The sequence below is a fragment of the Apus apus genome, chromosome 18, assembly GCF_020740795.1.
Source record: "Apus apus isolate bApuApu2 chromosome 18, bApuApu2.pri.cur, whole genome shotgun sequence".
Taxonomy (NCBI): domain Eukaryota; kingdom Metazoa; phylum Chordata; class Aves; order Apodiformes; family Apodidae; genus Apus; species Apus apus.
Window position 1 is genome coordinate 6,519,335 of NC_067299.1, and position 13,897 is coordinate 6,533,231.

General features: G+C 40.1%; 1 protein-coding gene across 11 annotated transcripts in view; it reads right to left on the reverse strand.

Annotated features, from left to right (window-relative positions):
* LYRM9 (LYR motif containing 9) overlaps positions 1 to 13,897 on the reverse strand; it is a 37,674-nt gene that overhangs the window by 2,590 nt on the left and 21,187 nt on the right. For 9 of the 11 annotated variants that reach the window (XM_051635861.1, XM_051635867.1, XM_051635868.1 and 6 more), the window contains 2 exons: positions 1,501 to 1,641; positions 704 to 796 (listed from right to left, as the gene is read on the reverse strand). In XM_051635861.1, the coding sequence (XP_051491821.1) occupies positions 704 to 796; positions 1,501 to 1,626 (219 nt within the window). In that variant the 5' untranslated portion in view covers positions 1,627 to 1,641. Of the gene's footprint in view, positions 1 to 703; positions 797 to 1,500; positions 1,642 to 3,405; positions 4,125 to 7,722; positions 7,745 to 13,897 lie in introns of those variants that run through there. The other 2 variants (XM_051635871.1, XM_051635862.1) reach the window with 2 other exon arrangements.

Here is a 13,897-nt window from a genome sequence, read left to right on the forward strand (position 1 = left end):
ACTTTTGACTTGTTTCATTGTACTCTGAGAAATCCATGATAACATGTCATGCTCCCCAACTAGATTTAAATCCAGGTGACTCTCAGCTAACAGTAAACAATATCTATTTTATCTAAGAGACCCATGTGAGTGATATCCTTCAGTGCTCTGATAGTAGAGAGGCATACCCACTGGGTGACAACCATGGCAGAAGGAAAGCAATTACCACAATTTTGCCACTAAGTTGTTTAACTCTAATTTGTGCAGCCACAGGCAAGATCTGAGCAAGAAAATAAATCTTTCAGAGGGCTTATGTAAACTAAGAGAAGAGAGATTCTTGTCAGGAAAGCAGCTGGTGCCCATCAACCAACTGTGGCTTGCAAAATATGGTAGGGCTTTTTTTCCTCTAACAGAGTTATACTAGACACCACTGCTGAAATGTAATAGAATTCTTCATGAAAACAAAGATTTATAGAGAGAGCAACTTAAAGCATCATGGGTTCTAAATAAATATCCTTATGTTTCTATTGACAAAGAAGAATTTTCAAACAAAAACTATCACAATCTTAAAATGTCTAGTGGGGTTTCATTTGGCATTTCATTCCACCCAGACACATCAATGTCCAGGACAATGGAGAAGTTTGCTGTTCCCAACTTGCTTTGCAATCTTTTCCTCTGATCTGAACTGAATCAGAGCAAAACTTAGACAATCTGAAGCACTCACTTTATTCATCACCCAGTCAGCATCTTCAATGGCTCTTTTAATAATCTGCTGGATTCGCTCGGGATCATCTTCATCAGCATGAACTTTGAAACTCTGCAAAAGTCAAAATGTTACACTGACCACCCAACTGCATGCAACAGTTGTCAAAATAAGGATAACTTCAATCCCAAAGAAAATGCTTGATGCAAACTGTTGATCTGAAATTGTAAAAATATACATTACAGCATCTGGCTGTGCTATTTCCAGAACAAGTCTTGTCAGATGTAACTTCCTATAAAGGGTTTTCCTTCTTTCATATATCAACAGCAAAAAACAACAGAGAACTTCAATTCAGAACAATTGAAACTGTCTGGTACATCAAAACTAGAAAGACACAGGACAACAGGTATTATCAAAGGCATGAAATTACTTTCATATGAACAGTTAGATGAGAGTTACCCAGGGGGCACATTTGGGGGCAAGATGTGTATTAATAAAAAAATGACCAACAAGGAACCAGCACATTTTCCCACAAAATTTGTGTCTGGGTGTGTAAGGAATGATGATTCACTCTCTTGACTAACCCAAGAACTAGAGATGAAAGCCCAGGAAAAATGGAAGGTTTCAGATTAAAAGCAAACAAAAAGAAATGCTCCTTCACATACTCCCAGTATAATCCTTTAAACCCACTCATGTTGCAGCAGAATGATTTCTTAAGTGCCAGGAGATACAAATAGTGGGTCCAAACTGTAGAAGAACAACAAAAAACAACTCAGCCACATTGAATTCCACCAGCAGAAAACAGGTCTGTTTCTCACCTGCCTGATTGCATGTCTGTAATGCTGACGAATGTTCTCTTCAGGAAGCTGCTTGCAGCATCGAAGCAGGTAACGATACAACTGCAGAGAGTTCTGAACTAATCCTGCCTTTGGTAGGGGGGCCATCCTCCAGCTTTTTAGCTGTTGAAAATGAGAAACACAAATCCAAATGCCCATTGAATTTTATTAAAAAAACCACAGCCAGCAAATTAAGGCTTAGCAGCGGCACTTGAAGAAACTTTAGAAGAAATCACAATTATGGACTGAATCAGAACCCAGCTTATGGACAGATGAGGGTTAGTTGTCATTGATCAAAGTTTGAAAATACAAAAGTGTGCAGAAGCTCATTCTGTGATGCTACTGTCAAGGTGTATTGACATAGTACATTTTTTCTAGCTTAAAAAAAGATCCACAGTGTAAGCTGCTGTCAGCACAAAGCATTGCAGCCCTGAGGGAGTTTTCTACTTCACAAGCCATGATTCTTAGATTCATTCAAGCTCTCAGGGCTTTCCTTGAGCACCTGGAAGAGTCCATCAACATGGTGACACTGTAGAATGAGGACACTCATAGCTGCTACAAGTGGTGTTGGAATTTAGTGACATTTTCTAATCTTGTCATTCTCTCAAGAATATCTTGTGAACTGGCATGTGAATGTCAGGCTTTAACTTGAAATGACATCTATAAATATAGAAGAGAAGCAAAAATATTGATAGGTTCAGGATTTTCCTTTTTTTTTTTGGTAACAGCAACAGGAAAAGAACAAATCTAACAAGTTTAACTTCCAGAACTATACTTACATATTGTAGCAATAAGTCCATCCAAGCTATATAAAGTGCTAATCAAATACTGTAAATGACTTGTCATTTAACAGATGGTTACCATCTGCAGAGAACTAGATTAACATTTGGATAAAGGCACTTTTACATCATTACTCTTAAGAAAAAAAGAGAATAAGTAACTGAATAATGAAGTAGGTGTGTGGCATTATTTTAGAATCTGTTATGATACTTACTCATCATTTGGAATATCTTTTTCCTTTCTCTTAAATAATTTCAGTCCTTTGGCCAAATTTATTTCAGAATAGAACACCACAGCTGTTGCATGCCTGGGCTGCATTTTTTGTATAGACTAGCTTTTCTTGCAGTGCAGCAAATCTCCTCATTATCTACCTACAACATGCCCATCATAATGGGTTAAGTACTATTGTAATCTGTATTTTCAGTAAAACAGTCTATAAGTAGACATAAATTAGCATATCTCCATAGCAGTAACAAGAGCTATGGTGGTGTACATTAGCAGAGGTCACTGAACACCATTAATATTTTAGGCACAAAAAGTATGATTCTTGTATGTGAAGAAAATTAAAGAACTCCATGACAAAAAACACAGACTATGTCTTATTCTTGAGGGGTTGGCCTCTATAACACTGCTTTACTCATGGCACAAAACCACAGTAAAAGTCCTATCTGAGCCCCTCAGGGTATTGGGTTCTTTCAGTTCACTGCTGAAAGATTGGGTGAAATCTCTGCTCTATTGATCTCTTGGATCAAACTATCTTTTGTCAACAGGAACATCTTGTAAAATGAGAGGGAGCTGTTCCTGTGGCAGAGCTTCTTGTCTACAGGAATGTGAGAAAGAGCCCTGCAATATTAGCATTATCATCTGTATTGGAATTGTGCCCATACTCCTCAGTTCAGGATCCAGGCTCTGTCACAGTACTTACTGTATATACAAACTTATCTAATGAAAAAGTTTCTGCCACAAAGAATTTACAAGGCAGACTAATGACAAGTCATAAGATGAGGCAGAACGAGGCAGATGAGCCAAACAGGTGGGATGGGGAGGAGGTGACAGTAAGATGAGCCTGGTTTTGTGTAGACTAATGGAACACACAATATAACTCACCACTTGCTCAGCTGGTGCCAACATCCCAGTTGTATAACACTTTAAGGACCCACAGAAACACTGTGAGTCATGGCTGAGGGGTGTTATGGAAGCCCCTAAGAAAGGCTCTGATGACACTTCAGAAAAAAGCTCTTCTAGCCTCCAAGGGAAAAGGATGACTGTCTTAAGGAAGTACTTAACAGGGTTATTATCCCATGAGCTGATGATGTAAATTACTAAAACTAATTCTGAGATATACAATAGGCTTAATAGGCCTAAACCTTTGAAGAACGTATGGCAGGTTCCCCTTCCTGCTTATGAATACTGACACCTTTTCTTACATCTGAAAAAAGTTCTGTGTAGTTCATTTGTGACTTTACTCATAATCACTTTAGCAACCCTTTCCCCAAGCAAATCCCTTTCTCCAAAGTATGAGAGTATTCAGACTAACAACAACTGGTACTCCAAAATAAATGCTGATCACAGCAACTAACTCCCTAGTGAGAAATACCCATGAAAGTTACAAAAAGCCCAACTAGACATTCATTACCAACATGCCACATTTTTTTTTGTGATCACAATGAACTGAAGGATCCATGTGTGGTGCTGTTTGCCATTATTAAAGTTAAAATAAACCCCCCTAACCAACCAAAAAGAGGCTGTTGCACCCCAAGCTCTGTGAACACCACTGTAACAGCTGGGATGACTTTCCATTGGAGCTAACACAACTCAACAGGTCAACTACCTGCACACGACTCAGCTTGGCTACCTTCTTAATTAATCATAGCTTAATGACTACCTATTCAGGGAATCTTGGAAAGGTAAGTAGACAAGGGTCACTCCCAAGATGGATAAATGGGTGATGTCAATGTCAAATACAGCAACTGGAAATCTTCGTTTTGTATCATGCTGGAAGTGCTCCATCTAGTGCAAGGAGGCCTAATACACATCATGGAAAGACACCAGGTGGATCAAATTTACATTTAAGACAACAACTTTGATTCTGTTGTTATTACTGAAGTCTAGAGTAAAAAAAATTAGGGACTGAAATATTAGCATTTAAGAAAGATTCCATGGACAAAATACAAAAAGCAGCATTTCTGATTGATACAATAACTTGGAAGTAGATGCCACTGACTGGAGTAGGTTTTCAAACACCCTCTTCTCTCAACATGCAAAATCATCATGTCTTGTGGGCAAGCAAATCTAAATTAGTTGGCTTCTGGTTTCTGTCATCATAGCCATGACCCTCTGCTAACTACCTGCTCCTCCCACAGCTGACATGCCATAAGGAAGGAAAATCTGTGCCAACTTCTGACAGATGAGTGAGGTGCCAGGAAAGCTCCCTTACCCATGAAGAGCCTCATCTTCCTCTGGTATCTAAAACTGAACTGTGGCTTTCTGCACTTTGAGCTTCATGGGGTGTGTCTGCTTTTGAATCTTTGATGTATCCTATCAATAAAGTAGGAGAGATGAGGCAAGACTTCACAAGGATCCCTCCTGAGAATCATTCACAGCCAAAATATGGTTTCCATTAGCTTTCACAAACAATTAGGAAACCTTTCTTCCATCAGGAGGGCAGTAAGTTAGCTCTGTACTGCTGCTGCAATCTTTGCATTCTCCTTGGGTTTTTTTCTATTTGTTAAATCAAAGCTCTCTGGCCTCACACACTGCAGGAATTGGATACTGTCCAAAAACCCACATCTGTAGGGCAGAAAGAAGTCACAGAAGTTCAGACAAAGATGATCAAGAGCTGAGTTTTCAAAAAGGCTTCAGTCTGACTGGAGCAATTGCTAGCTCATTTCCCAAACACACAAGATGTGCTAATTATGGCTTTACCTAAAAAGTTCAGCTTAAAACAGAGATCAGACTACCCCCAGCATTCAAAATGTTTGTCTCATCTTTCCTTCCAATCTTTTTTTCTCCAAAATATCATTTTCACTTTGCAATGAAAACAATGCTGGGCATCAGATCCATGCTCTTTTTTTTTTTGGTTTGGATTCATTTCACTTTTGCATTTGAGTACAGGAGATGGTTATAATCATGAGAGTCAGTAGAGATTTCTACATTGTCCCTCACATCAGCAGAAAGATAAGCAATTCCAAAATGTGACCCAAATACTACATAGACTGAATTACTCCCTGCCATTCTATCCACTGAACACAGAAAGAGCAGCAAAACAAGAATTGTAATATAGATCCTGCAGTTACAAGCCTAAATTAGGTAGGATGATTCCAAGTCTGTGTCCCATTCCGAAAACAGAAATATAATCATAGAATGGTTTGGGTTGGAAGGGACCTTTGAAGATCATCCAGTCCAAGCCCCTTGTCATCAACAGGGACATCTTTCAATAGAACAGGTTGCTCAAACACCATCCAACCTGATTGGACTTTGAACACTTCCAATGATGGGGCAAAAATAAGTAATATATCATCAAATAACATCTAAGAGTTTGTTTCAGACTGGCTCTCAGGATATGTAGATGTTACCAGTGGTATCTCTGTCTACCTATCATGCCACCCACTCTTAAGTTCTAGGTTACTGGGGCACTGCATGAGCCTAACTCAGTGACTAGATCCTGCAAACAGGTAAAGCTAAACTCTGCACTTGTGCACCCCATGACACTGGAGAATTTGCATAATTACTGCTGTACTTTGCCTCTTTCTTAGCATAACAAGGACAATGAAGCATAGTAAGGATCTGCACTATTGCCTTTTGTTCTGAAAACATCCCCCCTTGAATCCTACAAACGTTGCCATTTTTATCTGCCAAGAAAACACCCTCGACCTCAAAAAATCTGGCCATAATCCTGACAAATAATGTAAATCTCCTTCTGATAACTTAAATATCATGCATAGCACAACAAACAAACTATCTAAACCAAGAACTGTTGAGTCAGAAATAAAATAATCCACTAATTGTGCTTTTCTGGAATGGATGACTGTATAATGTCCTAATCAGAAGGCTGAAATCACATTTGCATTTAGATAAAGCCCTGTTTAAAAAGAGTCAAGTATAAAAGGAGACACTGAGACTATTGTGGCATTTCTCTGCATTGCATAATCATTTAAATTCCTGATAATGATATTCAGATAGTGAAGCAAGGGCTGACCAAAGCCAATTAATCTTGCACTCTGCATTAGCAAGCTTGTCAATTGACCCAGTGTACAGCTGAACCCATGATGATACTGATAGGACACTGTCACTGCTCTCAGATGAGGTTTTTTATGCTCCTGTGACTGTTTTTCAAGCAAATCTCTACGGTTCAACAGTTAGAATCTCAGTCCCTCTGGCCTAGTTAAATGGCCACCAAAGCTGAAATTCAGAGACTGGAAGTGTTAATTAAAGAACTGCAAGGGTTACCTGAGCTGTTGCTGTTTACAGGTTGGCTCCCCCATCCCTTTCTTCCCCCCGTACACAGCCTGGAGATGTGTTTTCTTATCCTAGTCAAACCTGATGATCTTTAAGGTATTGATTTTACAGCATCCTAGCAAAGTAGCACAGCAGCCTTGTGCCCATTTTTAACACTGGGGAACCAAGACAGGCTTAGATTTCACTCACTTTATTTAGCCAACTAACTGATATAAAACTAGCCTGGAACACTGCCTCACCAGCTCACCACAGTCAGGTGAGACACAACAGGGCAACAATGATCCAAAGGTGTGGAATACCAACCACTGAGCAGCATTTAGCACAAGGGAGCTGGGTTCCCACAGACTGTCTCAGCATTCTGACCTCTGAATAATAAACTTATCTTTACACCACAGGACCCTCTGCTGGGGAAAGCGTTGCCATTGACCACTGCCATCCTGCACAGAGCCAAGTACACAAACCAGGAGCTGGAGGGAAAAGAAACTAGAAACAGAGAGATAGTAAAAATAGTGAGATAGAACCATTTGATACTCTTTTTTTTTTTACTGTTCACTCTGTGTCACCTAGGATACCTGTGGGATCCAAAACTTGGTACCAGTGACTGCAGCTGGCTCCAGGCTCTTGTTCCAGATTGCCTGTTATGAGTTCATCACACTGCATGTTCAAGAGCAAATGCCTCATAAAAACCAAAAAACAACCCAAAACCAAACCCCATACCATATCCCTGGGTCTCAGTAGCCTGTGCTTAGACTAAATCATAGACATCACTGAGAAGTAGTAAGCAAACAAACTGAAAAAAATTAATAGAAGAAAAACAAATGCAAATTATCTATTGAGTAGCATTAGTCTAGTTTTAATTAGGAAGATGTTTAAGAATATTCCCAGCAGTATTAGTTCTCATAACATAGCAGTGAAACAGGCTGTATTTCAAACCTATGCATGATTTTAGGTATCTTGGGAATTCACTGTTGAATTTGGAACATCTTACACAGTTATCTAAGGTGCCAAAATTATTTGTCCTCCTTGAAGTGTCTAATAACAGACCCTGCAAGAAAAAAAATTCACTAGTCAACTTAGTATTAAAAATTCCTTGCCAAGTTCTGTAACCTGAGTCATTATGCCTTCACTAAATCTGCTTCTATTATGATTACAGATTTCAAAAGTGGTATTTGTGCAAAATGAGATGGTAAGATTTTCTACATGGGAAACTAATAATCAAACTGCCAAAATAAGAACCAAACTGGAAGCCTCTTGAAACCCCTTTAATCACAAATCATCTCGGTTCATGTTTTGACATGAGTCCAGGAAGACACCCAAGTGGGCTGCTGCTGCTGCTGCTCAGGATTCCTACTGTCTTTTGTGTTTGGCTACACCAGTCCTCCCAGGTTGCAGAGGTTCCCAGCTGGTAAATACAGGAAAAGCCTATGACTCCAGGCTCTGAGTTCTTAAATACACTTACACCTCATTGCAGCAGAGTGGCAGACCTTACCAGTTCCAGGGAACTAACTAACTGCCTTCTCTGGTTACTACACTGTAGTGTCATTTCTTTATTCCCCAGTAGGTCACAGGAGAGTGACTGTGTTCAAGGCCAGCTCTGCAGGCTCTGCTGCCCTAGGCAAACCAGCAAACGTCCTTCTCTCCCAAGTCACATTCACTCAGAGAGCTACTGAATGTTCTGCAGCCCTGGGCAATAGTCTGCCCTGTAGAGATGCCCCTCCTCGTGTCTGGGTGAGCATGTACAAAGCTGAAGTCACTTTCTCATAAACACATCTCTCCAGCACACTGGGCTTTTATTAAGATCTGCTGGTTTGATGTGATCACTTCTGACGAGCTGTGGCCTGTCATTGTTGTGGATTCTGTCCTTTCTAAATATGATCTGTAAAGCCCTATTGCACGAAGGATGATATCCAGTCTTGTTCTGCTCACTTCTATTGCTGTTCTTCTGTTTTATGCTTTGCTTGATGCATGGGGCAGAGAAGCAGTGTCAAATGACAGTGCAAGAGCAGCACATTTTGGGGGCAGAGCCCTGCAGTGTGAAGTCAGCTTTACACAGCACTAGCAGAGCATGCAGGGGTTTAAGAACTGGCTACATGACAGATCTCCAAGACCTCTTTGCTGACAAGGAATCCCCATTGGCTGGACTCCCTTCACGCAGTTCTGTAGCCCCAGTATTAGGCCAAATGCTATTCAGAACTATCAGCAGTTGCCTCCCTGCAAATACAAAATGATAATTGCTAAAATTTGACAAAGATGTACACAATGACAATGTGGCAATCTGAGAAAATGTGCTAAACTTCTGGATGAGCTGGGTCCCAGGCTGTGCTTCAATACACCTGATACAAACAACTCCAAGTGCAAGTTATACCCACACAACAGGGAACCATAACCCTGAAAGAAAAGTTCTACAAAAAGAACTAGACAGTTGTACTGATCAGCTCCTTGTGAGCTGCTGTGCAAAAAAATAAATTATAATGATCCCTGAATGTATAAACAAGGAAACTATGAATCAAAGGAAAAAAAGTAACTTTCAGAGGGAAAACTGGAATAGAGCTCCATTTTATTTTTTATATCCACATAAAAAAAAAAAAAAATATATATGAATAGGCTGCCACTATCCTAGCAATTCTCCAGACCTCAACCAGCTACTGCAAGTCCATTGTAAAGGACAAAAGGGAAAGAGCTTCACACAGTTGAACTGCCCTGGCAAGCAGCATGCAGCCTGGGAGCTGTAAGGCACAGATGTGCTGGTCCAGCATGAGCTGCCTGACTTCATGCAGTTTCCTGGGTCAGATTTTAATACCACATCAGACAGAGTCAAACTGTATCATCTAGTTGTCCTTCTGGTCTCAAACCCTGAAAATTTAAGGTGCTGAACAAAGAGATCTGAGCACACCTGGTAGCCTAGCATGCTCAGCACAAGAGATCCGTATTTTCAGGCCCCGAGAAACACGAGTTCTCTTGCAGATCAAGTGTAGATGATATTGTTTCTTGGCACTCACTTTATGATCCCTTTACTGCTGATACAGTGTAAAGTAATTTTAATGCAACGGGAAATCAGATCTATAATACATTTTTTCTTAGGGTATGACTAAAAGCTTAGAAGACCTGTATGGTAAAAGAAAACTGAATACAGACATAAATCAACATGTCTATAAAAAGGTACAAAAGCCCTGGGGCTGGGCCATAAAAAGACAAATTCTTGTCATGATGAAGACCACTTCTATAAATTAATCAAAGCCACAAGGCAAATGTTTTACCTCACAGTCTTGTTTGGTACCACAAAGCAGAGACCTGCAGTACATCAAACACAAGCAAGCAAAACATTCAGGCTTTTGCAATCTAACACCAGTGAGGAAACACGTTGCCCACACTGAGGCCAGATTACCCTGTTCTGGATAATTAATAAGCATGCTCAGACTAGTTAGAGTAATATTCTTTGGAGCATGCTCACTAAATGTCAAGTTCAGGCAGCAAAGGGAGGAGATGAATCTCCCTGGTTTAGGTGCAACTCAAACTTTTCTGCTTACTCTTCTCTCCTGACAATGACTTCTCCTGGCTTAAAGAAAATTCTGAAAGGCAGAGTCTCAAGGGAAACTGCTCAGTTCACCTGCTGCTAACATAAATTTGTTCTCAGTGGCCAAATCTGTAAGTATTTACCTTTGAGATCACACCTGAATATGAACTGAGTTGTATCTTGATGCCATGAGATTTAAAGCAAAACTGCCTGTTCATTCCTTCCTTGTAAAGATTGTATTTTGAAGTCTTCTTGTGCTTAGTTGCAGATTAGCAATCCTGGTTCTTCCTACTACTTCATTATAGTTAGTAAACAACTTTCAGGCTGCACTTATACCCCCTTCTAATACTTTTCAAATCTTCAGATTTTTTTTACAAGCTTCCAATTGGGCACAATACAAGCTACCACAAATTCTGTTAAAGCACTGATACCCAGGTGGCCGCACAAGCTATAAAAGTTCTTTGGAAGGGTGCAAACATGCTGGCTTTGATGAATGAAAACATGAATTGTATGAACGGATCATATAAGCATGAGAAGAATACAAAGGGCTTAAGTTTTTGTCATGATTCCTAACTTGACTCAGGAAGGACAAACTGGTTCAAGTTTCTTTTACCTTTGTGTTTTAAGATAGGTCCATTTTGCTTGTGCATTCCAAATTTATTGGAAAAAAGAGGGTAAAAGCACATAATTCAAGCAGCTATCACTTAGTGCAGAAAGGGCTCTGCTTAAGAAAGAAAAAGTACAAGAGTTGAATGGGAAAGTCATGGAAAGGTAAGAGTCAGAATTTTAAAAAGCAAGAGAAGTCACTGTGACCCAACACTATTGACTAAAGATTAATAAAAAACCGCTGCTTGTTTTTTTTGAGCCAAGAATTCCCAACATACACCTCATAACATTCCTTTAGTGCAAATATCATATGCAGCCTACAAGGAAACAAAACCCACAGTATAGCAGGGCTTTCCAGTGTGACCTCTCATCCTACCAATCTACCACAGCACGTCCTTTCCAGTCCTGACCACACACACATAATCCCTAGACTAATGACAGTGGCACTTGTACAATTCTCTGGGATCTGCAGTTCATCCTGTAATCATCCTTCCCAATGTACATTATCCTTTACAGCAGCATCAAGAACAACTTGCTGCCTCATTATTTCAAATCCACACCTGCTGAGATTTCGCATCTTCCGATTCTTTGCTCTCAATCCAAGTAATAATCTGAGCCAAAACCTTCCCTGCCATAAACCCTGTCTGTGGTGGAATGATACCATGGATGAATTTGGCCCATCACATCTTGCTCAAGATACATTAAGAAGTGCTTAGAGCAGCAGTATTAGAGAACATTTAAGTGCAGGAGTCTTTAGCCTCTTAAGAGGGATTTTAACTTGTACAGTTCACTAATCAGGGATTGTTACCATACCAACAGCTAATCATGTGGGCAGATGCCACCATAGCTTCTGAGGTCTTAAAGCCATATCTCTAATTTTCCCCACAACTTGACTGTCACTCTCCATGGCTTAGCTCAAAGAGAATCTCCTTCATAAGACAAAAAAACAGAAAAGTCTGGCTAGCAACAACCTTATGGCAAAGAAAGAGGTCCCAGTCCAGCAAGTGTTTTTTGAGAAAGGTCTCTTATCCCTGAAAATCCTCCACTGGCTGCAGCAGGATGTCACAAGGGAGAGCTCTTCACAAAGCCAGCTGCAGGATGAGATTTGTATATTCTCCTTGCTTTGGATGGTGAAAGAGCTCTATGCACCACCACCCCCTTCCTGCAGGGACCCTCGTCCTCCACGGGTTATAAGATACTGTTCTTTTTAAAAGTTATGAAGATATTCTTCTGAGATTAAAAGTGTTGAAGGAACTCCATCACTCAGGAAATCAGTACCTGGCTCCAGAAAGGGCTACTTAAAAATTTATTCCAGTGCTTCATTATTTGACCTTATTAAAAGAAGGAAGTAATTAAAACTGCATCTGAGCAGTGATGGCAGATGTTACTTAGTGTCATGAATTAAAGTTGCAGCTGTACCCACTGCTTGAGCCCAGGACTAAATGTTTTTCTCCCTACATTAGCTCAGTCCTTGTTGTTTCTCTCCTATTCTGATTTAGCACAGGCTTCCAAAGGGAAAACAGAAGCTTTATGCTGAAAGAAAACACTTTTGTAATTCTAAATAGTTTTGCAAACTCTACCTATAGATCAGACTCCTAACAATACCAACAGGCCAGCCCAGCTCCACTGACCTTAACAGACCTGCAGTCATTTATAGTACAGGATCTGTCCCCCCAGGAGCATCATTCTCCCTGCAGAGCTAAAAGGGCACCTGTGCAGCCCAGCACAACTCATGTGGAAGAAAGCTGCTTATCACCTATTCTCATGGCAAAGTCATGGACATGCTTTACATGGGAATAGAAAGCAAATGCTGAGAACTTGTATCTTAGTAACACAGCTTCCCTCCTCCTCCATCACCACTGAGATTTAAATTACCATCAGTTATAGTAGTAAGATGAAAAAAAATATATATAGAAAAAATCTTACAAATCTAGGAACTGCAGAGGTATCTCCAATTTAAAGCTACTGTTGCATTTTGCTTACACTTCTAGGGAGGTTGTGGCTGCCCCATCCCTGGCAGTGTTGAAGGGCAGGATGGATGGGGCTTGGAGCAACCTGGGCTGGTGGGAGGTGTCCCTGCCCATGCAGGGGGGTTGGAACTGGATCATCTTTAAGGTCCCTTCCAATCCAAACCATTCTATGATACAATTAGTAACACTGCATTACACAGTGTTACACACTATATTATTAGCAATATTATATTGCACCTTTTCTGAACAAAAGGTAATCTTATTTCTTCCCAATCCTATACCAACAGAACCCAAGATCAGGCTCCCTTTCACTTCGTTCTAGAATCCTCTAAGCAGTTTTCAAGCAAGATGGGATTTTATCCATCTTCTGCATTCTGTCCCAGAAAATTCATCCACTGTTAAACAATCCTCACCATATACAGAGCTCACAGAACTCAAATACAAATGCACACCAAATATCTTCAGCTCTAGTTTCCCCAAAAAGACACACTGAAAGAAACTAAACAATCTTCACATGACAAAACAATAGCAGAACCTAAAATAGATCCTGCATATCCTGTTAGACAGGTAAATAATTTACAACTGGGACATGATTTCTTCAAATTTTCACTTCCTCCCCTGCCTTTTGGATATTTTTTTCATTGAGCCAGAATAATATACCAGAAACCACTCTACAGAACCCTACAGGCCATTTGTTTTCAGAGGAATAGAGCTTCCTTTAATTGATCAAATGCAACATAACTCTATTGAGTGACTAATATATAGCTCTGGCTGAGATGAAGCTAGGGGAAAAAACATTTATATTTTATTGTCTATAGAGTTGAGTTCAGGCCAAAAGTCTTGATCTGAGTGTCCAGCTGATAGTTCTGGCTACAATAGATTAAAACAAACATACTGCACTTTGCATAAAGAAAGCTGGATCTCACTTTTGGCCCTTGATGCTGAAGGTAAAATCTTGCTTTTACCCCTGGCAAAGGCAGAGCTCTTAGCACCCCAGTGCAGAGATCCAATACATTACACACTGACACCAGGGATTCAATTACCCTGTTGT